General features: G+C 38.1%; 1 protein-coding gene across 5 annotated transcripts in view; it reads right to left on the reverse strand.

Annotated features, from left to right (window-relative positions):
* HORMAD2 (HORMA domain containing 2) overlaps positions 1–24,427 on the reverse strand; it is a 91,010-nt gene that overhangs the window by 43,286 nt on the left and 23,297 nt on the right. For 2 of the 5 annotated variants that reach the window (XM_060612750.3, XM_078435610.1), the window contains exons 6-10: positions 23,739–23,759; positions 22,993–23,019; positions 11,274–11,341; positions 7,498–7,649; positions 6,657–6,910 (exon numbers count right to left, since the gene is read on the reverse strand). In XM_060612750.3, coding sequence (XP_060468733.1) covers positions 6,657–6,910; positions 7,498–7,649; positions 11,274–11,341; positions 22,993–23,019; positions 23,739–23,759 — 522 coding nt within the window. The remainder of the gene's footprint in view (positions 1–6,656; positions 6,911–7,497; positions 7,650–11,273; positions 11,342–22,992; positions 23,020–23,738; positions 23,760–24,427) is intronic. The other 3 variants (XM_060612752.3, XM_078435611.2, XM_078435612.2) reach the window with 3 other exon arrangements.

Below are 24,427 nucleotides of genomic sequence, written 5' to 3' on the forward strand. Positions count from 1 at the left end.
GGGCTGATGGCTCAGAGCCTGGAGCCTGCTTCCGATTCTGTGTCTCCCTCTCTCTCTGCCCCTCCCCCGTTCATGCTCTGTCTCTCTCTGTCTCAAAAATAAATAAACGTTAAAAAAAAAATTTAAAAAAATAACTTGAGGCACCTGGGTGGCTTGGTCAGTTAAGCGTCCAACTTCAGCTCAGGTCATGATCTCCTGGCTCTATGGGTTTGAGCCTCACATTGGGTTCTCTGCTGTCAGCGTGGAGGCCACTTTGGATCCTGTCTTCCTCTCTCTGCCCTTTCCCTGCTTGTTGTGTGTGTGTATGCTATCTTAAAAATAAATAAACATTTAAAAATTTAAAAAAAAAGAGTTCTTATAACTTAAAATTTTTTAAAATTTCAAACCTGTGTGCTTTTATCATTTCTGAATTTACTGCCAAATTACAATCTCACTTTTACATTGTTCCTTGGATCTTAAGGATCGATCATACCAGAAAATGAATATTTGTACTATTCAAATATTGAATAATTTCAACTACTGATGAAAATTCTTCATATTTCTTTTTCTGTGACTGAGATAAGGAATAAGATGAAAAAGAAAATTGTGTGAAAGAAATTTTTTTCCATCTTATAGTAGTCTCACAACAAGATCATATGTTAAATTGCCTCTTTACTATAGATGACTGGTGAAAAAGCAGTATAAGCTATTTGATCAAAATTTTGTAGATTTTCTATTTTAAAAGAAAATTTTATGATTTAAGAAAGTTCTTAAAAATCTTTGAGTTAGAGGGGTGCCTGGGTGGCTCTGTCAGTTGAGCGTCTGACTTTGGCTCAGGTCATGATCTCACAGTTCGTGGGTTCGAGCCCCTCATCTGGCTCTGAGCTGACAACTCGGAGCCTGGAGCCTGCTTCAGATTCTGAGTCTCCCTCTATCTCTGCCCCTCTCCCATTCGTGCTCTGTCTCTCTCTGCCTCTCAAAAATAAAGAAACGTAAAAAAAAAAAAAAAATCTTTGAGTTAGAGGTTACCAAAAGTAGAGATTGTAGCAAAGACATAGAATACAGGGAAAGGTATGGAAAGTTCAGTATTGGAATTACAAGTCATGGAGACAGAAGTTCTCTACGTACTTTTCAACTTGTTTGGAACGTCCTCTGCCTTAAAATCTGCCAGTTAAAATATAATTCATCCATAAAATCACCAATTCAATGAAACCTTCCCACACAGTGCCAATTTATCTTTATTTCTGTATCATAACAGCACAGGCTTTGGAGTCAAATTGCCTTGATCTGAATTGTGGCCCTGCTACTTATTCACTGTGTATGCAGTCTTGTGCTAACTTCTCTAAGTCTGTTTCCTCATTGCAGGGTAATAATAGACTCTACTTCATAAAATAACTGGGAAGATTAAAAGTGACAATACATGTAAAGCCCCGAGAACAATGCTCTATTGTTAGTTAAAATTATTTCTATCATTCATATACTCTCCATTATTATTTGCCATTATATTATGTAGGTATTGTCTCTTCAGCCAGAGTTACCAAATGTAGAAAATATATTTTGTATGCTTTTGTCTTCTTTACAATGCTCAGCAAGGTATTGCTCTTGATAGGAATTCAAAAAACATCCCAGAGAATCTTAGCATGAAAGGGATCTCAGAGGTCAAATAAGTTTAACTTTTCCCCTAAATCATGATTTTTCTCTTGCAACACCCTGGAGACCATCATCTATACTCTATTTTGAACACAGAGTGTGTGTGTGTGTGTGTGTGTGTGTGTCTGTGTGTGTGTATGAACACAGCTGTTGACAAGAGTTCACCTTTCTCAAGACAGTCAGGTTTATTAAACAATTGTCATTATTAGAAAATCTATCCTGAGGAGATAGAGAAGCTGGCAAGCTTCTAGAAAATGATTTGGTAATACTCATTAAAGAGCTGTGGAAATTTCAGACTCTGTAAATTTCACACCTGATACCATATCCTTAAAAAACAAGGAAAATTCTGTCATACATACAAAAGTATTTATTATAACACTATTTATAATAGCAATATCAAGAACTAACTTAAATGTTTAAAAGTAGGGAAATGGTAGAGTAAGTACCTATATAAAACAAAAGTTCATTAAAATTAGAAATATGAAGATTAAGGTGGGACATATTTATAAAGTTAAGTATAAAAGTAAAACAAATTGTATATATAAACCACGATTAAAACCATATACAAATATGGGTATCTGTGGAAAAAGACTGGAGGTGATGGAACATACAAAAAGAACATTATTGATAAGATGGTAGCAGTTAGAAGATTTGCATTGCTTTTTAAATTACCTTAATGTCATTATAATAATGCTTTCAAATTTTAAAAAGAAAGTTCTTCCTTCTAATGATTCAAAATCAACCTCCTCTCACCCCTGTGATTTTCATTTCCTGTCTCTCCTTCTGCCCTTTGAAGTTACACAAAATAAATGAACTTGAAATATTTGAAAATGATTATTATAGTTTTACTACCCTCATTCTCTGGTACTCTAAAGACAGATTAGAGAGGCAATGCCGACATCAGGGAGACTCAGTAAGGAGACTTAGCTGTCAGTCACAAAGAAAGCAAGGATGACAGCCTGAATCAGCACAATGGCAATAGAGCCAAACTTGAGAAATATTTCAAAGGCAAAATAGATGGAAATGGTAACCAAAGGGATGTGAGAAGTGACAACACAGAAGTTGAACACATTCCTGGTCAGGCTGTTTGATAAAATGATGGTTACAACACCAAGGTAAGGAACCTGAGGAAAGAAAGAGCATATTTGATCAGAAGTTGAAATTCTATTTGGAGATGTTGAATTTGAGGCACTTGTAGGATATATATGTCTATATATTGATGGAAAGATCAATTTGAAGTTAGGGAGACAAAACCAAACCAGACAACATGAATGAAACAGAGAACAAATAACGTCATACCAAAATATACAAATATTTGAAGGTGGGAGAGAGAAAGGTATTTATATTTACGTTATATTTTATATTTATATTTTTTGGTATAAAGTTATTCATGGGGGGCTTTTATAATTGAAAAATCTCTTCTGTTTCTGTAATTATGTCCCCTTTTTAGAGAAGAACATAGAGAACATCTCTAAACTTCCGAATAGACAAAAATTTTTTTTAAAAAAACTGCACACAGTAGTTTTTTTAAAAACTATTTGCCACAGCACACTCTTAAGACACTAAAAAGGCAACTCATAAAGTCAAAGATACTGACAATACATGTATCTGATAAAGGACTTACACATGGAATATATATGCAGAACTACAAATCAGTAAAAATGAAAGATGATCGATCCAATAGAGCCCAATAAATAAAAATGACAACTTGGAAAGACACTTCACCAAAGAGGATATCCAACGTGGTCAATAAACATATGAAAAGATGCTCACCTTCATTAGTCATCAGGGAACTATAAACTAAAACCACAGTGGCATCCCACTACACACCCATCAGAACAGCTAAAATTAAGACAGAAAATGCCAAGGGTTGGTGAGGATGTGGAGCAACCACAACTCTCATACATTGCTGATGGGAATATAAATTAGCACAATCACCTTGGAAATTGTTTTGTAGTATCTATTAAAACTAAATGCAGGGGCACCTGGGTGGCTCAGTTGGTTAAGCGTCCAACTTCAGCTCAGGTCATGATCTCACCGTTTGTGAGTTTGAGCCCAGCATTGGCTCTGCTCTCATCATAGAGCCTGATTTGGATCCTCTGTCTCCCTCTCTCTGCCCCACCCCCACTCATGTGCACACACTTTCTCTCTCTCTCTTAAAAATAAATAAACATTTAAAAATAAAATAAAATTAAAATAAATGCACACATATTCTTGACGCAGCAAATCTGCTCCTAGCCGTTCTATTCTCACCGGAAATATGTACATATTTCATTGAGAAACATGTTCGGAATGTTTAGAGCAGTACTATCCATAATAGTCAAAACCAGAAAATTATCTAAATGCCCATCAACATTAGATGAATGAATAGTGAGAACATGCAAGAATATGGATAAATATCACAACATAATGTTGAGAGAACAAATGGCCCATACTCTGATTCTACATCTATAAAATTAAAAACAAGAGAAACTAATCTATGCTAATAGAAGTCAGGATAGAGATATTCTTATTGAATGACTACAAAGTAAGACTTCAAAGTATTTTGTTTCTTCGTTGGGTTTTGATTTCACACGTTTATTCAGTAGGCTGGGACAAAGGTGAGACAAACAGGTTACCTAAGGAGCAAAATTTAAGAACGTGCTTACTCTCACCATGCTTGCTTCACCCTCATCCCAGTCCTGATGTCCAGTTTGTGAATACTTACTGAGCAATATCATTATGATGTGTTTTTCCATATGTAAGTTACACTTGGATTTAAGAATGTTAAAGTGGGGGCCACCTGTGTGGTTCAGTCAGTTAAGCATCCAACTCTTAATTTCAGCTCAGGTCATAATCTCTCAGGGTTGTGAGATCAAGCCCTCCACACTAGGCGTGGAGCCTGCTTAAGATTCTGTCTTCCCTCTGCCCCTGTCCTGCACTCTCTCTCTCAAAAATTAAAAATAAGGGGTGCCTGGGTGGCTCAGTCGGTTAAGTGTTCGACTTCAGCTCAGGTCACAATCTCATGGTTCATGGGTTTGAGCCCTGCATTAGGCTCTGTGCTGACAGCTTGGAGCCTGGAGCCTGCATCAGATTTTTGTCTCCCACTCTCTCTGCCCCTCCCCTGCTTGCTCTCTCTCTCTCCCTCTCAAAAAAAAAAAAAAACAAAAAAAAAAACATTAAAAATTTATTTTTTTATTAAAAAAAATTTTTTTAACATTTATTATTGAGAGACAGAGAGAGACAGAGCATGAGCAGGGGAGGGGCCGAGAGACTGGGAGACACAGAATCCGAAGCAGGCTCCAGGCTCTGAGCCATCAGCACAGAGCCCAACACGGGGCTCAAACCCACAAACCCACAACCCACAAACAAAACTGACGGAACCACCCAGGCACCCCTAAAAAAATTTTTTAAGAGTAAAAGTAAAAGTAAAATAAAATAAAATAAAATAAAATAAAATAAAAGCAAACAGAATTCTGAGTGACAAACTGTCAGTAAGCTCTTCTCTAGACTTACTTAAATCCTTTCATATAATTGGCTGGCTGAGGAAGGAACTTGAATTGACTGAGTTTACCACAAAATTCTGATCTTTGTATAAATAGTTCCTACTAAACATACGCTTGACAAATGTTATCACATGTATTATTTAATCTATCAATTGAATTATTCATTCTCAAGTTGTCTGGTTTCATTTCCATGGGTAAAAGAGAAAGAAATTCTTAATTTTGAAAGATAAAAATCCAGTTGAATCGTGTTCATTATTTTCTTAACCTTGGTTTTTTAGGGGCACCTGGGTGGCTCAGTCAGTTAGGTGATCAACTCTTGATTTTGGCTCAGGTCATGATCTCACAGTTTGTGAGATCGAGCCCCACATCAGGCTCTGCTCTAACAGCACAGAGCTTGCTTGGGATTCTTTCTCTCTCCCTCTCTCTCTCTCTGCTCCTCCCCCGCTCACTTGCTCTCTCTCTCTCTCGAAGTAAATAAACATTAAAAAAAACCTTTATTTTTTTAAAACTAGCCTATGTTAGCTATATCTTCCTTGAACAGATTCAGAAGAAAGTTGCATCAGACTCTAAAGCCATTAGCATGTATGACATTGTGAAAATACTAAAGATGGAAAAAAAATCTTGTTTGGTTATATTATTTATATTAATTGAAATAAGACCTCTTTCAATATATGAAATACACCAGATTTAAAGAATCAGAAAGAACATTCAAAAGTTATTTTACTATAGTTATCCCTTTAAGGAAGACTCAAACTATCTCAGGCAAACAAATTAGCATCCTAATCTGAAAATAGTTCCTGAAAAGATTTTATAGCATCACTTCCCACTAAGTATTCTAAAAACCCTTTATGTCTAGCTCAGAATCCTTTTAATACAATGTTGACACCCATTAAACTTTGTTATCTAGATGACAGGGTGTGGATTTACCTAGGACACAGTGGGGCCCTCGCAAGTACTCAACTCTAGTCTCTACTGGAGAAAGTAGGAAGGTAAAGGGCTGAGTCCTATCTATTTGGCTCCAGTGGCTCCAAACAAGCTCCCTGACTTTTCCCAGGGACCTAGCCCAAAGCTTGTCTCTGTCCACATAACCAACAGTTGACTATCATTTTGTTTTCACTCTGACTTGAGATTATCTGTAACTTCTTTTCCACCACCTCTGACCACTCAATTATCCCAGTAATCAAGAACTTATTTATACTTCCAGTGAGTATGAATAAATACCTAGAATATTTTTTAAATCCTAAAAATGTTACCTATAAATGGAAGAAAGAAATTCATGGGTACCTTTTATAAAATTCATATATTGGAAAGTCTTTTTCTTCTCCTCATAATGGACAATTTCATCTAACAAAGTATATTCCCTTCTTGAAGACAGTACATTTTTACAATAAAGACTCCCTGAGGTCAGAAGCTAGTTTTGTTTTAGGTTTTATACCTGGCATACTCCATTGGACTGTTACTGTGATATAACCTGTGTAGGAACTGGAAAATGTTAGCTATGTTTAACTGAAGCAACAGAGTCTCACTAAAGCTTTGTCTTACATGATTGCTGCATTCTTCTTCTTCCTCATCAAAGTCTAGACCCTGATGGGCAATCTCAGTTGTGCTGTTCTCCTGAAAGAGATTGTTCTCCAAATCAGACACTCTGGTGGCCTCAGTTGTGACTTTTACTTTCATACTATGAAAGCCAGTGGAGACCAATCCCACTTGCAGGTTTACAGGCTCCCCCTCAAACAGCAGGAAGTGTGAATTTACCCCTTCTTTAAAACCAGGGGGTTGGTAATCATGAGGAGTCACTGCAAAATGAAAAGGGCAGAAAACCAAGAAAACTGTGTTTAAATTTAATCAAGAAGTTAGATTAATCTTTCATGTATACCAACAGATCTCTCAGATGCTTACAAAATCTCTCTATAACTGTTAAAAACTGAGAACAAACTGAGGGTTGATGGGGGGTGGGAGGGAGGGCAGGGTGGGTGATGGGTATTGAGGAGGGCACCTTTTGGGATGAGCACTGGGTGTTGTATGGAAACCAATTTGACAGTAAATTTCAAATATTAAAAAATAAATTAAAAAAAAAAGAAAAAGAAAAAAAAATCTCTCTATATAAAATATTACTTCAACGCTTAAGAAGGAATTTGACTAGGGGCGCCTGGGTGACTCAGTCCCAGTAAGCGTCTGACTTTGGCTCAGGTCATGATCTCATCATTTTTGTAGGCTCAAGCCCTGCATCAGGCTCTGCGCTGACAGCGTGGGAACCTGCGTGGGATTCTCTCTCTCTGCCCCTCCCCAGCTCATGCTTTCTATAAATAGATAGATAGATAAACAAATTCATAAATAAATACATAAATAAATAGAAGGAATTTGACTAGTGGTCTCCACCTACCTGCATTATAGTAGTGGAGTTTCATAGTAAGTATAACATCATTAGGAAGGGGTCCAAGGTTCTGCATTAGTATGTACAATTTGCGGATCAGTAGAACACTGGCTTTCTTAACATCTTCACTGTTTGTCCCACTTTCGAAGCTTGTACTACTACTATAGCCAAATAGAAAAACAGCATACTTTTCAGTCATATACAATATTGAAAATCTATTTCAAAAAGAACAAAACTCTTTACCATATAATCAAGTAAATACAAAGTAAACATCAGGACACTTGAGAATATCTGTGGAATGTAAATTAGAGCAGTGATTGTACTTTTTGCAATGTATATACAATGGATTTCTTAGGTAGCAAGTTCCTAAGGCATTTTAAATATGACCTGATTTCTTAAAAATTTGAGTTACAAATAACCACATAACAGTGAGAACAGTGGATTTAGAATTAGGAGACTTGACAGAGAAAGACAGATATAAGTTTTCACTCATATGTGGAATTTGAGCAGAAGACCATGGGGGAAGGGAAGGGGAAAAAATAGTTAACAAACAGAGAGGGAGGGAGGCAAACCATAAGTGACTCTCAAATACAGAGAACAAACCTCTGGGTGATAGGCATTGAGGAGGGCACTTGTTGGGATGAGCACTGGGTGTTGTATGTAAGCAATGAATCACAAGAATCTACTCCCAAAACCAAGAGCACACTGTACACACTGTATGTTAGCCAATTTGACAATAAATTATATTTAAAAAAAAAAAAAGAATTAGAAGACTTGATTGGGTCTGCTGCTAACTAGCTGAATGACCTGGGTCAAGTCATTTAGACACTCTAGGTCTGTTAGCTCACTTGTGAGGTAAGCTTTTACACATCTCTACACATCTCCAAATAGAAAATCAGTCATCAGCTCTGGGCCTTTCTACTGTCTGGTTATCTGTCAGAGACATCCCCTCCCCTACATGGATTGCAACAATGGCGATCTATTCTTCTAGCTTTTCTTCTTGTCCACACTGCAATAACATTCTCTATATCACTGCTGCAACAACACACCTATAGGAAAATCTGCTCATATCACTCTTGCTTAAAATTCTTCTATTACACCTATCACCTTTCAATCAAATTCAAGAATGGTATGTGTGCAATGCCTTTCATGACCAGCCACACCCTCACCTCCAACCTCATCTGCATTTACTACTCAGTTTCTTTTCACCTACATGCCTTTGCACATGCTGCTCACTTTGCTCATATTGTACTTTTCCCACTTCTTTTTCTGACTCTCCTAAATTCATCCTTTGATAGCTAGCTCATGTGTCACCTCTTTAAGGAAGTTTTTTCTTGATAATTCCCATACATTACTCCTGTTTATAACTGTTTGTATGCTCCCCTTTAGATTATGCATGGCTATATCTTCTCATGCCCACAGTACTGTCTTGTGCCAGCTACAGTAAATACTCAATAAATATTTGTGGGATGAATGAATGAATAAGTTGAACCAAATTACCTTCTAACCCTAAATATTTTTAATTTCTCTCCAAAATTCTCTTTTCAAATAGGTCTCATATTTGAGTAGTTTCTAGGAAGAACTATCACTGCAATATATTTTCACAATGCCTTTCACATAGTAAGCATTCAATAGTGAAAAATAATCTTAATTAATTGAGTACTGGAGGAAATGTAAATTCATAAAACAGACATTATTAAGTGAATACATTTGGTCCTCTTTTGATTTTGAATATATTGTCTACTAAGATTTAACCAATTTGAAATAGGTAGCCTGAGTGAAGGGGCATGTAGCATGTAGCTTATGGGATCTTTCAGTATATATCATATTCATAAAATCATATCATGTAAAATCATACTCAAGACTCTCTTGCACTCTTTTAAAAGGGAAGCTATTTTTACCATGGAAGAGGTGATAAGGTAATTTTGTATGATCAGTCATTTAAATAAATGTTTACCTTTAGTTTCTAGGAAACTAGTAATATGCATTACCTTCTCTCCTCCTTAGTAGCTGAAAGATTTGGCCATTTGTGTTACTGCTCACCTCTTGGCATATATGCCTTCATAAAAGAGATTAATCTGGTTGCCAGTAGTACATTTGAATTTTAGAGAGTAAAAGGCAACTGTTTAATGTGGGAGAATATGTATGAAAAGTGTATAATCTTTCAAATGCTATATATATATGTATATACATATATATATATATATGTATATACATATATATATATATATATATATATTAGTTTATGATGATTAATATTTTAATTCTCATTCCTAGAACTTACTTCCTCTTCACATCCTAGTGCTGTGTTTTACAAATAAGGGAATAATTAAGGAAGTGAATCTCAGAGAGAAATTCTCAAACTTGCAGTAAATGATAAGACAGAGCTAATAGCACAAAAAATTGAGAATTAGGCCACGTTTCTCTTCAGAGTCATTCCTTTCATGGGCACTCATTCCCCTGACTTGGAGCCCTCTACCACCCAGGGCTTTTCACTATCATCCATCCTCTCCACTTCTATTCTATCTCATCAGCAAAATTAGATCTTTCTGAATCCAAAAGCTACTGGGATAGGAATAAATGTTGCTTTTCAATAAAATATCTCCATCTATACTGGGGACCCTCTGAAGCAAATACCCACGTCTTTGCTCTTTAACCCATTAGTGTATCTAAAATTTGGCACTTTAGGGGCGCCTGGGTGGTTTGGTCGGTTGGGCGGCTGACTTCGGCTCAGGTCATGATCTCGCGGTCTGTGAGTTCGAGCCCCGCGTCGTCGGGCTCTGGGCTGACAGCTCAGAGCCTGGAGCCTGTTTCGGATTCTGTGTCTCCCTCTCCCTCTGCCCCTCCCCTGTTCATGCTCTGTCTCTCTCTGTCTCAAAGATAAATAAACGTTAAAAAAAATTTTTTTTTAATTTGGCACTTTAGACTTGATAGGAAAATGCAGTGCTTTCCAATCTTTTTTCCATACAGGGACACACACAGAAAATTACATTTGTATGATATACTGGGACAAGCAGATGAGAATATTTGTGTCTATAGGCAAATAGTTCAGGGATTTCATCTACTCCAGGCCCAGGCTAGCTATCTTGAGGGCAGAGAAGATCAATACCTTGGCACAGCGATTGAGAAAGTTTAGATTAGTGGCTAGATAGAATCTTACAGAGTTCTTCAATCAACACCATGTAGACAGCCTCATTAATATTTCGACTGCTGTGCCACCCACCAACCACCATTGCCTCCGAGGACCACCACCATCACTGCCACTACCATCAGGTACCATTTACAGCTTTTTAAAATGTGCCAGGCATGGGCAAAGTTTTGTCTATGCATCGTAATTTAATAGTCACAGCAACCATATGATGTAAATATTATTCATTCCACTGTACAGATGAGAATATTAACATCTAGGGAGGTTGAGTAATCTGTCCAAAGTTAGACCAATAATAGAGTGTCCCAAGCTAGGTCTCTCTGCATTAGGAATTGGAACTATTAACCACCAAGCTTGACTGTCTTTAGTTAACCACCAAGCTTGACTGTCTTTAGACCCCACTAACATCACCTATGAGAAGAGGAAAAGAAGCAAAGGAAGACTCTACTCTTATCAATTTCATCCACAGATTTCAGAAATTTAAACGATTATTACAGTCTCTTTCTATAATAGAGGGTTTTTGTAGGATCGGTGGGGAAGTTACAAAGGAAATATAAGGCCTATCTATGGCTTCAAGAAGCTTATGTTTACCTCAATCCTATTTCTCATGTTTATTAAACAATTAATTAGATTCTACCTGTCAAAATCCATAGTGGCTCCTTCTTTTGTGTATTTGAATTTGAACTGGTATATTTCAGTCACTTTCTAGAAACATCAAATGAAACAGAGAAAGAAATTACTTAAAAAAAGGAAATCCAGAAACTTACCTGATGATAGGTGGGGAATATTTTTATTGTATACCTACTATAATACCATATACCTGTTTGTGTCACAGCATTATATCATTCAGGAGTAATATTTCCAGATATAAATATAGCTTAATTTTTCTCCTCCATGCTAAAAATGAGTTAGATGGCAAATTCATTTTGTTAAGTTGATTTATTATTTTGAGAGAGAGAGAGCAAGGGAGGGACAGAGAGAGAGAGAATCCCAAGCAGGCTCCGCACTGTCAGTGTAAAGCCCAATGCAAGGCTTGAACTCACCAACAGGGAGATCATGACCTGAGCCATAATCAAGAGCCAGCCACTTAACCGACTGAGCCACTTGGGTGCCCCAAGATGGCAAATTCTATTGTTAGTGTTTCAAAGATGGAGAAACTAAGACACAGATTCAAGTATCTGACCCAGCACAGGTAAATGACAGAGAGACCAGTTGAGAATGCATTCATTCATGTAACAGATATTTATGGAATGTCTACTTTGTGTTAGGCACTGGAGTTAAAGTGGTGAACATGACAAAAAAGGTCCCTGTTTTCCTGGAATACAAAGCCTAGTGAGAAAGACAGTCAATAAGTAAATAAACAAATAAAATAATTTCAGGTAGTAATAAATGCTGTGCAGAATATGAAGAAAAAGCTGTTACAGAGAATTGAAGGGAGAGGTGCTAATTTGGTTTAGAAGGGCCAAAGATGGCCTCCCTGAAGGGATGATGATTGAATTGAGCCTCAGTGACAAAAGGAGGTCATGTGCAGATCTGGGGGAGGGTGGGGTATCCTAGGCAGAGGCAATAGCAATGAAAAGTTCTAAAGTAGGGAAGTAAGCCTCTTTCAGGGTCAAAGAGGAAGCCAAGTGGCTGGAGATGAATAAGCAAGTGAGAGAGTGTAGGAGATGAGGATTGTGGAACCTTATTGGCCATGATAAGGGGTTTGGATTTTATTCTAAGTAAACCAGAAGTATACTAAAGTGTTTTAAGCATGGTAGTGATTCACATTTTTTTAAAGATCACTCTGGTTATTTTAATAGTGCAGAGGGAAGAAGAGAAACCATGAGAGAAATTAAGAGGCTACTACAGTAATTCCAGGAAGACTAGAAAGGCAACAGGAAAACTAGAAAAATTCAAAAAGGAACCAGGATCCAGGTGCCCAGGTGGCTCAGTTGGTTAAGTGTCCAACTCTCAGTTTCGGCTTGAGTCATGATCTCATGGTTTTGTGAGTTCAGGCCCTGCATTGGGCTCTGTGCTGACAGTGTGGGGCCTGCTTGGGATTCTCTCTCCCTCGCTCTCTCTCTCTCTGCCCCTACCCTACTCACACTGTCTCTGTCTCTCTCAAAATAAATAAATAAACTTAAAAAAATTTTTTAAATATTAAAAAAAAAAGGAACCAGGATCTATGACTTCAGATCTTGCTTTTTGATTCTGCACTAAAAACTAGATACCAATGCTATTTGTTCCCCTCACTGTTAACAAATCTAGAAATAAAAAGGGACACATCCTCATGAGAAACATACTCCATGTAAAATAAAACGATTGTCTAGTAGTTGAAGCAAACGTTTGGTCCGGATACATTGTAAAGTTTGTCCACATATCTAGAGAAGGTCCTAAAGACAGGTAAAGGATATAAGTTTAAGTTAGAACACAAAAAATGCCCTTCATTCATCTGTTTAAGTATTTGTTCCTTGACACTGTGGGAATGAGGATGTTAGATTGATCAGAAAACATCTCAATGTTTCTGTTACTTTTCTCTACTCTAAGACTTAGTCTTCCAACTCTGCTGTTCTTCAACCTTAGCAAACAATTTAATCACAGGTGATCAGGTCCTGGGGAAATTGGCTCATGCTATTTAAACTCTAAAACAACTAATTCACAGTGGACTTAATTTAAAAGAAAAAAATTTTTCTAGCAAGACAGTCTACTTGGGGAATCAAAGAAAATTTAGAAGACTGTTTTATGAGTACAGTAGGAGAGGTGTGTGACACTAGAGGTGCCTACAGCAACACGTTTCCTCCAGACAGGCTAGATACGCAACATCCTCTCTTGGCTAATGCTGGGTGTAATTGCCCTGTCAAGCAAACAATGCCTATTCTTCCTGCCTGCCCATGTTTCACAAAGACTCTAGCTTTCTGATACTCTGAGTTCTTCTATTTTTTTAATTATAACAAGAGGAGATCCTTTAGCAGCTGATGATTTTATTAACACTTTATTATTTGGCCCCTGAAGCAATTAATAAAAGAGTTATGTTTGTAATTTTTTACACAGAATGCTAACCTCTTATAACTTCCATCTGACTGATTTATGACAAAAGATATATTTACAGCAGGCATTAGTCTCTTCTTAACATTTCATAAAATATTTTCCTGCTTTTCAGATTAATGTGTTGCCTAATAAAGATGGGCCTTTAAACCACTCAGTGATGGTTTCTGTTAATCATACTGAATCTATTCACAGATACCAAAGCAACAACAATGTATAACCTTTCTCCTCCCTCCACATTCCGATACACTGGCAAGACCTGTCAGGCCTTTCTCCAAAGCATATCCCAAGTCCACCCATTATTATCTCCCTGTCCAACCCACCACTATCTCTTCTCTTCTCTTACCTTTTCTTCCCTTTTCTTTCTTTCTTTCCTTTCTTTCTTTCTTTCTCTTTCTCTCTTTTTACCACTTCTCTTTTCATCTGATCTGCTTACTTGTAAACTATTCGACCAGTAATTCATTCTCTATTCTATAGCCAGAGAGCTTTTGAAAACACAAATGAGACCATGTCACTCCTTTGCTTAAAACACCCCCCAACAGTTTCCTATTGCCCTTAGAATAAAATCCCAAACTACCTTAGCCCACAAGACCTTACACATCTGTCCCCTCTCTACCTTTCTGACCTTATCTTCGGCTTCTTTCCCTCCCACCTGCCAAGTTCCAGGCTCAGGGCACCCTTTCTGTCCATGAACACACAAGATGCCTTCCTGGCTTAGGGCCTTTGCACACCTATACTCTGGAACATGCTGTCTCCAGTTGATGATAATAATATTTGGGCACTGCCCTAAATGCTCTACAGTTATTCATTCTTATGCAATCAATGCTCTGAGGTAGTTATTATTATCCTCACTATACATGAATCTAGTAAGGATTTGACTTCAACACCTACAGTGTTAACTCCTGTGCTATTCTGCCAGTTATGTGCCATTGCCTCTCACAGACCTGCATAGGCTGACTCCTCTGGCCCTTCATGCTTAGCTCTGAAGGCTTTCCATAGACTGCCCTCCAATCCTTCCTCTTCCATTCCCCGCCTTGGCACTCTCCAGCACACTACTTTTCTTTTATTTTCTTCATAGCATTATGACTATTTGAAACTCTTTTGCTAGTTTTCGTTTGTTTATTGTTTTTCCTCCTGCATAAGAATGCAAACTTCCAGAGAACAGAGACCTTATTTATCCCATTAACTCCTGTGTTTTTATACTTTGAACAGTGTTAGGCACATAAAGGGAACCCAATTAATATTTGCTGAATTGGGGCACCTGGCTGGCTCAGTTGGTAAGACATCCAACTCTTGATCTCAGGGTTGTGAGTTCAAGCCCATGTTGGGCCTGGAGCCTACTTTTAAAAAAATGCTGAATAAATAAATATTCAGCCAGGATAGAGTTCATATTCAATAGGATTTCATCCTTATAAGGAATTTTTTAACACTGAGGTTTCTTTCTTGTTTTTTAATGTTTGTTTATTTTTGAAAGAGAGGGAGAACAGGGGAGAGGCAGAGAGAGAGGGAGACAGAGAATCTGAAGCAGGCTCCATGCTGTTAGCACACAGCCTGCCACAGGATTCGAACTCAAGAAATGTGAGATCATGACCTGAGCCAAAGTCAAGAATCAAATGCTTAACCGACTTAAGCCACCCAGGTGCCCCTCTACAAGGGTTTTTTTTTTTTTTTTTAATGTTTATTTATTTTTGAGAGACAGAGTGCGAGCAGGGGAAAGGTAGAGAGAGAGAGAGGGAGACACAGAATCCGAAGCAGGCTCCAGGTTTTGAGCTGTCAGCACAGAGCCTAATGCGGGGCTCGAACCCACCAACTGTGAGATCATGACCTGAGCTGAAGTCAGATGCTTAACCAACTGAGCCACCCAGGCGCCCCAAGGATTTTTTTTTTAAACAAAGTCTCTAAAAGCAAAATGTGACTAGAAACAGGAACTGTGGAATCTGGGCCCAGAGAGGAAGATGGCGGCGTAGTGCGTCCTGCTGATCACTTATATTCCACCTACACCTGCCTAAATAACCCAGAAAACCGCCAGAAGACTAGCAGGACGGATTCTTCAGAGCCAAGTGCAGATGAGAGGCCCACGGAAGAGGGTATGAAGGGCGGAGAGGCAGTGCGCGCTGCACGGACTGGCGGGAGGGAGCTGGGGTGGAGGGGCAGCCTGCCGGCCAAGCAGAGCCCCCGAGTCTGGCTTGCAAAAGCGGAGGGGACGGACAGAGTGTGTTCCGACAGCAAGCGCCACTTAGCATCTGGGAGGTCATAAGTTAACAGCTCTGCTCGGAAAGCGCGAAGGCTGGAGGACAAAGGGAGGGAGAGTTGCTGAGCCCTGAGACGACAGAGCTATTTGGAGGGGAACAAAGGCGCTCGCCAGCGCCATCTCCCTCGCCCATCCCCCAGCCAAAATCCCAAAGGGAACCGGTTCCTGCCAGGGAACTTGCTTGCTCCGAGCAAATACCCAATGCTGTGCTTCTGCGGAGCCACCCCTCCGGCAGCAGGTCTGACTCCCTACCGCTGCCACAGGGCCCCTCCTGAAGTGGGTCACCTAAGGAGAAGCGAGCTAAGCCTGCCCCTCCTGCCCCCGTGCACCTTGCCTACCCACCCCAGCTAATACGCCAGATCCCCAGCACCACAAGCCTGGCAGTGTGCAAGTAGCCCAGACGGGCCACGCCACCCCACAGTGAATCCCACCCCTAGGAGAGGGGAAGAGAAGGCACACACCAGTCTGACTGTGGCCCCAGCAGTGGGCTGGGGGCAGACATCGGGGCTGACTGCGGCTCCGCCCACCAACTCCAGTTATACACCACAGCACAGGGGAAGTGCCCTGCAGGCCCGCACCACTCCAGGGACTATCCAAAATGACCAAACGGAAGAATTCCCCTCAGAAGAATCTCTAGGAAATAACAACAGCCAATGAACTGATCAAAAAGGATTTAAATAATATAACAGAAAGTGAATTTAGAATAATAGTCATAAAATTAATCGCTGGGCTTGAAAACAGTATACAGGACAGCAGAGAATCTCTTGCTACAGAGATCAAGGGACTAAGGAACAGTCAGGAGGAGCTGAAAAACGCTTTAAACGAAATGCAAAACAAAATGGAAATGATGACGGCTCGGATTAAAGAGGCAGAGGAGAGAATAGGTGAACTAGAAGATAAAGTTATGGAAAAAGAGGAAGCTGAGAAAAAGAGAGATAAAAAAATCCAGGAGTATGAGGGGAAAATTAGAGAACTAAGTGATACACTAAAAAGAAATAATATACGCATAATTGGTATCCCAGAGGAGGAAGAGAGAGGGAAAGGTGCTGAAGGGGTACTAGAAGAAATAATAGCTGAGAACTTCCCTGAACTGGAGAAGGAAAAAGGCATTGAAATCCAAGAGGCACAGAGAACTCCCTTCAGACGTAACTTGAATCGATCTTCTGCACGACATATCATAGTGAAACTGGCAAAATACAAGGATAAAGAGAAAATTCTGAAAGCAGCAAGGGGTAAACGTGCCCTCACATATAAAGGGAGACCTATAAGACTCGTGACTGATCTCTCTTTTGAAACTTGGCAGGCCGGAAAGGATTGGCACGAGATCTTTAATGTGCTGAACAGGAAAAATATGCAGCCGAGAATCCTTTATCCAGCAAGTCTGTCATTTAGAATAGAAGGAGAGATAAAGGTCTTCCCAAACAAACAAAAACTGAAGGAATTTGTCACCACTAAACCAGCCCTACAAGAAATCCTAAGGGGGATCCTGTGAGACAAAGTACCAGAGACATCACTACAAGCATAAATCATACAGACATCACAATGACTCTAAACCCGTATCTTTCTATAATAACACTGAATGTAAATGGATTAAATGCGCCAACCAAAAGACATAGGGTATCAGAATGGATAAAAAAACAAGACCCATCTATTTGCTGTCTACAAGAGACTCATTTTAGATCTGAGGACACCTTTAGATTGAGAGTGAGGGGATGGAGAACTATTTATCATGCTACTGGAAGCCAAAAGAAAGCTGGAGTAGCCATACTTATATCAGACAAACTAGACTTTAAATTAAAGGCTGTAACAAGAGATGAAGAAGGGCATTATATAATAATTACAGGGTCTATCCACCAGGAAGAGCTAACAATTATAAATGTCTATGCGCCGAATACCGGAGCCCCCAAATATATAAAACAATTACTCATAAACATAAGCAACCTTATTGATAAGAATGTGGTAATTGCAGGGGACTTTAACACTCCACTTACAGAAATGGATAGATCATCTTCACACACGGTCAATAAAGAAACAAGGGCCCTGAATGATGCATTGGATCAGATGGACTTGACAGATATATTTAGAACTCTGCATCCCAAAGCAACAGAATATACTTTCTTCTCCACTGCACATGGAACATTCTCCAAGACAGATCACATACTGGGTCACAAAACAGCCCTTCATAAGTATAAAATAATTGAGATCATACCATGCACACTTTCAGACCACAATGCTATGAAACTTGAAATCAACCACAGGAAAAAGTCTGGAAAACCTCCAAAAGCATGGAGGTTAAAGAACACCCTACTAAAGAATGAGTGGGTCAACCAGGCAATTAGAGAAGAAATTAAAAAATATATGGAAACAAACGAAAATGAAAATACAACAATCCAAACGCTTTGGGATGCAGCGAAGGCAGTCCTGAGAGGAAAATACATCGCAATCCAGGCCTATCTCAAGAAACAAGAAAAATCCCAAATACAAAATCTAACAGCACACCTAAAGGAAATAGAAGCAGAACAGCAAAGGCAGCCTAAACCCAGCAGAAGAAGAGAAATAATAAAGATCAGAGCAGAAATAAACAATATAGAATCTAAAAAAACGGTAGAGCAGTTCAACGAAACCAAGAGTTGGTTCTTTGAAAAAATTAACAAAATTGACAAACCTCTAGCCAGGCTTCTCAAAAAGAAAAGGGAGATGACCCAAATAGACAAAATCATGAATGAAAATGGAATTATTACAACCAATCCCTCAGAGATACAAACAATTATCAGGGAATACTATGAAAAATTATATGCCAACAAATTGGACAACCTGGAAGAAATGGACAAATTCCTAAACACCCACACGCTTCCAAAACTCAATCAGGAGGAAATAGAAAGCTTGAACAGACCCATAACCAGCGAAGAAATTGAATCGGTTATCAAAAATCTCCCAACAAATAAGAGTCCAGGACCAGATGGCTTCCCAGGGGAGTTCTACCAGATGTTTAAAGCAGAGATAATACCTATCCTTCTCAAGCTATTCCAAGAAATAGAAAGGGAAGGAAAACTTCCAAACTCATTCTATGAAGCCAGTATTACTTTGATTCCTAAACCAGACAGAGACCCAGTAAAAAAAGAGAACTACAGGCCAATATCCCTGATGAATATGGATGCAAAAATTCTCATTAAGATACTAGCAAATCGAATTCAACAGCATATAAAAAGAATTATTCGCCATGATCAAGTGGGATTCATTCCTGGGATGCAGGGCTGGTTCAACATTCGCAAATCAATCAACGTTGATACATCACATTAATAAAAGAAAAGATAAAAACCATATGATCCTGTCAATTGATGCAGAAAAGGCCTTTGACAAAATCCAGCACCCTTTCTTAATAAAAACCCTTGAGAAAGTCAGGATAGAAGGAACATACTTAAACATCATAAAAGCCATTTATGAAAAGCCCACAGCTAACATCATCCTCAATGGGGAAAAACTGAGAGCTTTTTCCCTGAGATCAGGAACACGACAGGGATGCCCACTCTCAGCGCTGTTGTTTAACATAGTGTTGGAAGTTCTAGCATCAGCAATCAGACAACAAAAGGAAATCAAAGGCATCCAAATTGGCAAAGATGAAGTCAAGCTTTCGCTTTTTGCAGATGACATGATATTATACATGGAAAATCCGATAGACTCCACCAAAAGTCTGCTAGAACTGATACATGAATTCAGCAAAGTTGCAGGATACAAAATTAATGTACAGCAATCAGTTGCATTCTTATACACTAACAATGAAGCAACAGAAAGACAAATAAAGAAACTGATCCCATTCACAATTGCACCAAGAAGCATAAAATACCTAGGAATAAATCTAACCAAAGACGTAAAAGATCTGTATGCTGAAAACTATAGAAAGCTTATGAAGGAAATTGAAGAAGATATAAAGAAATGGAAAGACATTCCCTGCCCACGGATTGGAAGAATAAATATTGTCAAAATGTCAATACTACCCAAAGCTATCTACACATTCAATGCAATCCCAATCAAAATTGCACCAGCATTCTTCTCGAAACTAGAACAAGCAATCCTAAAATTCATATGGAACCACAAAAGGCCCCGAATAGCCAAAGTAATTTTGAAGAAGAAGACCAAGGCAGGAGGCATCACAATCTCAGACTTTAGCCTCTACTACAAAGCTGTCATCATCAAGACAGCATGGTATTGGCACAAAAACAGACACATAGACCAATGGAATAGAATAGAAACCCCAGAACTAGATCCACAAACGTATGGCCAACTCATCTTTGACAAAGCAGGAAAGAACATCCAATGGAAAAAAGACAGTCTCTTTAACAAATGGTGCTGGGAGAACTGGACAGCAACATGCAGAAGGTTGAAACTAGACCACTTTCTCACACCATTCACAAAAATAAACTCAAAATGGATAAAGGACCTGAATGTGAGACAGGAAACCATCAAAACCCTAGAGGAGAAAGCAGGAAAAGACCTCTCTGACCTCAGCCATAGCAATCTCTTACTCGACACATCCCCAAAGGCAAGGGAATTAAAAGCAAAAATGAACTACTGGGACCTTATGAAGATAAAAAGCTTCTGCACAGCAAAATAGAAACAGGAACCGCATATAGTTCAGTTCTTGAAGCAATCTATTAAAAGTGGATGCTGACCACCTTCAATAGGCACATAGGAATAGACGGTGAAACAGTAAGATACCTAGCCATTCTTTTTTTTAAAAAAATTTTAATGTTTATTCATATTTGAGAGACAGAGAGACACCGAGCATGATTGGGAAGGGGCAGAGAGAGGAAGACACAGAATCTGAAGCAGGCTCCAGGCTCAGAGCCATCAGCAAAGATGCCCAATGCGAGGCTCGAACCCACAAACTGTGAGATCATGACCTGAGCCAAAGTCAGACACTTAACTGACTGAGCCACCCAGGTGCCCTGAAACCTAGCCATTCTTTACAGTTTTATCATGCATTAAGTCGTGTAAACCTTTTCTTAACATATTCACATTTTGGTTTACACATCTTATTAATACTCTCCACATATCTTGTAGTATGTGTCTATAGGAAAGCTATACTATACCTCATCACTATTTTAGTTATCTCTGTCAGTTCATCTCTGTCATGAAATGGAGCAACCAGAACAAAACTGCAAGTATAGGAACACCACAACTTTGTACAAAACTCCATTGGCCCTTGGATTGGGTAAGCACACTTATTTAAGACAGAGGTTCGCAACTATTATTCCATGAGAGACTCTTCACAAAATCACTACAAATTTTAATCCATGTGTAAAATGCTTTTGCCTCAGGTATATATTAATATTGCTATTGTTTGTTTAGTTTTGTTTAGGGAAGAATATACTTCTATAGATATGAATCAAGAAACATGGCACAATATCAGATAAATGCCAAAGAAAGACTGTGTTTATGTGGGAATGTGGTTTTGTGAGTATATAAAAAAATGAGATTAGGAGGTAAGTAGTTGTATCAGTGGCTTGACGTTAAACAGCAACTACAAAATAGTGCAATCCCATGGATACTTTTAGGCATTATGAACATTGCTATTCCGTAGTTATACTGTACTTATTGCTGACTGGTTTCACCTTCTTTTGAGTCTTTTAATACCCTCAAACATGACACTAAAATTTCTAGTAATCAAAAGTGTGCCATGAACACACAGAAGTTAGGGATCGGTGCTATATGGAACAATCTGCAAGCATTCAAAATATTAAATATCTTTTCTGGGTTATAAATGATAGTTCAGCACCTCATTTTATAAGCTTTTGTTTTCTAACTTCATTATTTTACTTGTATCAAAGCTCATTTAACAGCACCCCCACATACACCCTCCACCATAAGAGTTTTCTGCAGTTAAGCCCAATTTATTCAGCATTTCACTATCTCAAAAGCACTGGTTTCAGACTAGGAATTTTGTATACATAAGAAAACAAAATAATTAATTGCATTAAGAAAATGACCAATTTATTAACAATTTATCAGAAGGTTTTAGTTTGGGAAACTTCCCTCCAAACCTACAAGAAAAAAAAAAAGCATTTTGAAACTAAATAAGAGAAAGATAAAAAGCAGTAGTTTGGGGATTGAGGAATTGTTACCCACCTGTATGTACCAGCTTTCTTCCACCTTGCTAAAACAGCTATTTATAATCTTCCCCAAAAAGGATATTAAAAACTAAAAATGCTTAATTTAGTCTTGAATGCCATCAGTTAGGCTAAATTCATAGGCTTAAGAAAGAAAATTGAAAGCAAAGAACAGGGAACGGGAAAAGGAAAAAAAGTTAGGAGGGAAGTAAAGAGAACAGAATGAAAAGAAAGAATAGAGGCCTTCACCTTCCATTTCTGTATCATTGCCACAGCTGCCATTCAAGGTAGCACAAGGAACTATTACATGCCAAGGACTATGAAATTCACTTTGGGACACAGAATACAAGATAAGACACTTGTCCTAAAGAATTCAAAATCTGGTTGGAGAGATAAAGTAATCTACATGAATCAACTGAGAATGTTAAATTGTGAAGTCTTGCTAGAAAAGAAATTTAGAGAAGGAAGAAATTAGTGTGAACAGCATAGGCCAAGAGGCTTTTATGGGAGATTTGAACATAAATTGGCCTTGAGTATGAGTAGAATTTGATAGGAAAGACGTTTAGAGATAAAAGAAGATGTAAAAATCTATGGAATTTCTTCAAAAAGAAGAGAATTTAATTGGCAAAAAGGAGAAAAGTTTAGAATTCTGCCATATTTTCCAGAAGGCCACAAACAGAAAGGATTCAGAATCAGTTAAAATAAATAATAAAATGTGATTTTATACAGGCAGAGATTTTTAATTTTAACATGTTAGGGAATAGGCTTTCCTCTATGCTTTTTCTTTAATACCCCTAAGTAGTTTTTAAAATCTCATAATAAATAATTGGTGAAGTTCATAACAAAACACACTGAAAGAGCTCATAATGAGTTACTCTGCTCACACAGTAAGCTAATAACATAATCAATAGCCTCAACCCAGGTAAACATGTAAATATAAAGTATAATCACATCTCAATGTGTGTTCTTACCTCAGGTTCCTTGGGATTTGTGTAAAGCTGTTTAAGGAAAAATAAACAACATTTAATTTCTGAAACTTACTAGATTATTCCTCACTGAATACTGAATTAAAAATGCTTAAGTAAATCAAATATCTAAGACTCCCAATAGTATCTTCTCATTTTCTTTCTGTTCTTAACTATACATACCATGTTATATCCAGAAGCGCACAAAACTCCAAAAAGTCTACAAAACTGCAAAAACAAAAACCTCCAAGTCTTTAAAGTAACTCTAAAAACGAAATCCTGATGGCCAATATATGAAGCAGACAGTATATCCTATATACCCCCCCATGTATTATAACATACCTAAGAAATACATAATTTGTGATCTTTTATTAAAACTTCTGATAGATTCGGGGCACCTGGGTGGCTCAGTCGGTTAAGCGTCTCACTCATGGTATCAGCTCAGGTCATGATCTCACGGCTCGGCTCGTAAGCTGGGGCCTCATATCACAGTGCAGAGACTGGTTGGGATTCTGTCTCTCCCTCTCTCTCTGCCCCTCTCCCATTCCCTCCTCTCTCTTTCTCTCTCTCTCTCTCTCTCAAAATAAATAAACATTAAAAAAAAAAAAAACTTCTGACAGATTCTATTTTTTTTAATTCCAAAATGTCATAGGACAGATAAATTCAGGAAGAAGTGGGGATAGTACTGTTTTAATGTTTTACTTGCCAAAAGACAACAGAGACATGGGCTTGGTCTTTAAATGTGTACTTACTGTAAGTACTGCCATGTGTAGCTTCAAGAGAAAAGAAAACTACTGTTAGTATATACTTGTACAGATATTATTGTTATTTTCAATAAAAGCTAATTAAAATATGATTTAAGAGACGTTCAAAGATTTGGGTAGAAGATCTGAAAAAGGGATACTAATTCACTCATTTATTCAAATGTGTATAAATTTACATACATAGGGTTCTGCTGGGGAGAGGAAGGATGCAAAAAAAATACTATCTGTACTCTCTAAAAGTTATATTTTAGTTGAAGAAGCAAAAGATACACAAAATAATTCATTATTATTAAACATTAAATATGCCACAAGTATCTCCAAAAAATTGTCTTTTGAAACTAATCTACTAAAGAAAAAATTTTAAAGTCTGGTATGTCTATAAAACCCCTTGCCCTACCTGCATATATATTACTATAAACAGATTCTCTCTGCTTGAAAGAGTAATCCAATATATAGATAGAGATACAATCTAGCCTCTGATAAAAATTTAAAAACTAGAATACAAATTAGAAATTTTCCAGACCAGGGGCGCCTGGCTGGCTCAGTCAGTAGAGCATGAGACTCTTAATCTCAGGGTTGTGAGTTCAAGCCACACATTGGGTATGGAACCTAGTTAAAATTTTTTAAAAAAGAAAAAAATTAAAAGAAAATTTCTGGACTGATAATTTTATATCAAA

Source organism: Panthera onca, chromosome D3 (assembly GCF_046562875.1).
Source record: "Panthera onca isolate mPanOnc1 chromosome D3, mPanOnc1 haplotype 2, whole genome shotgun sequence".
Lineage (NCBI taxonomy): Eukaryota > Metazoa > Chordata > Mammalia > Carnivora > Felidae > Panthera > Panthera onca.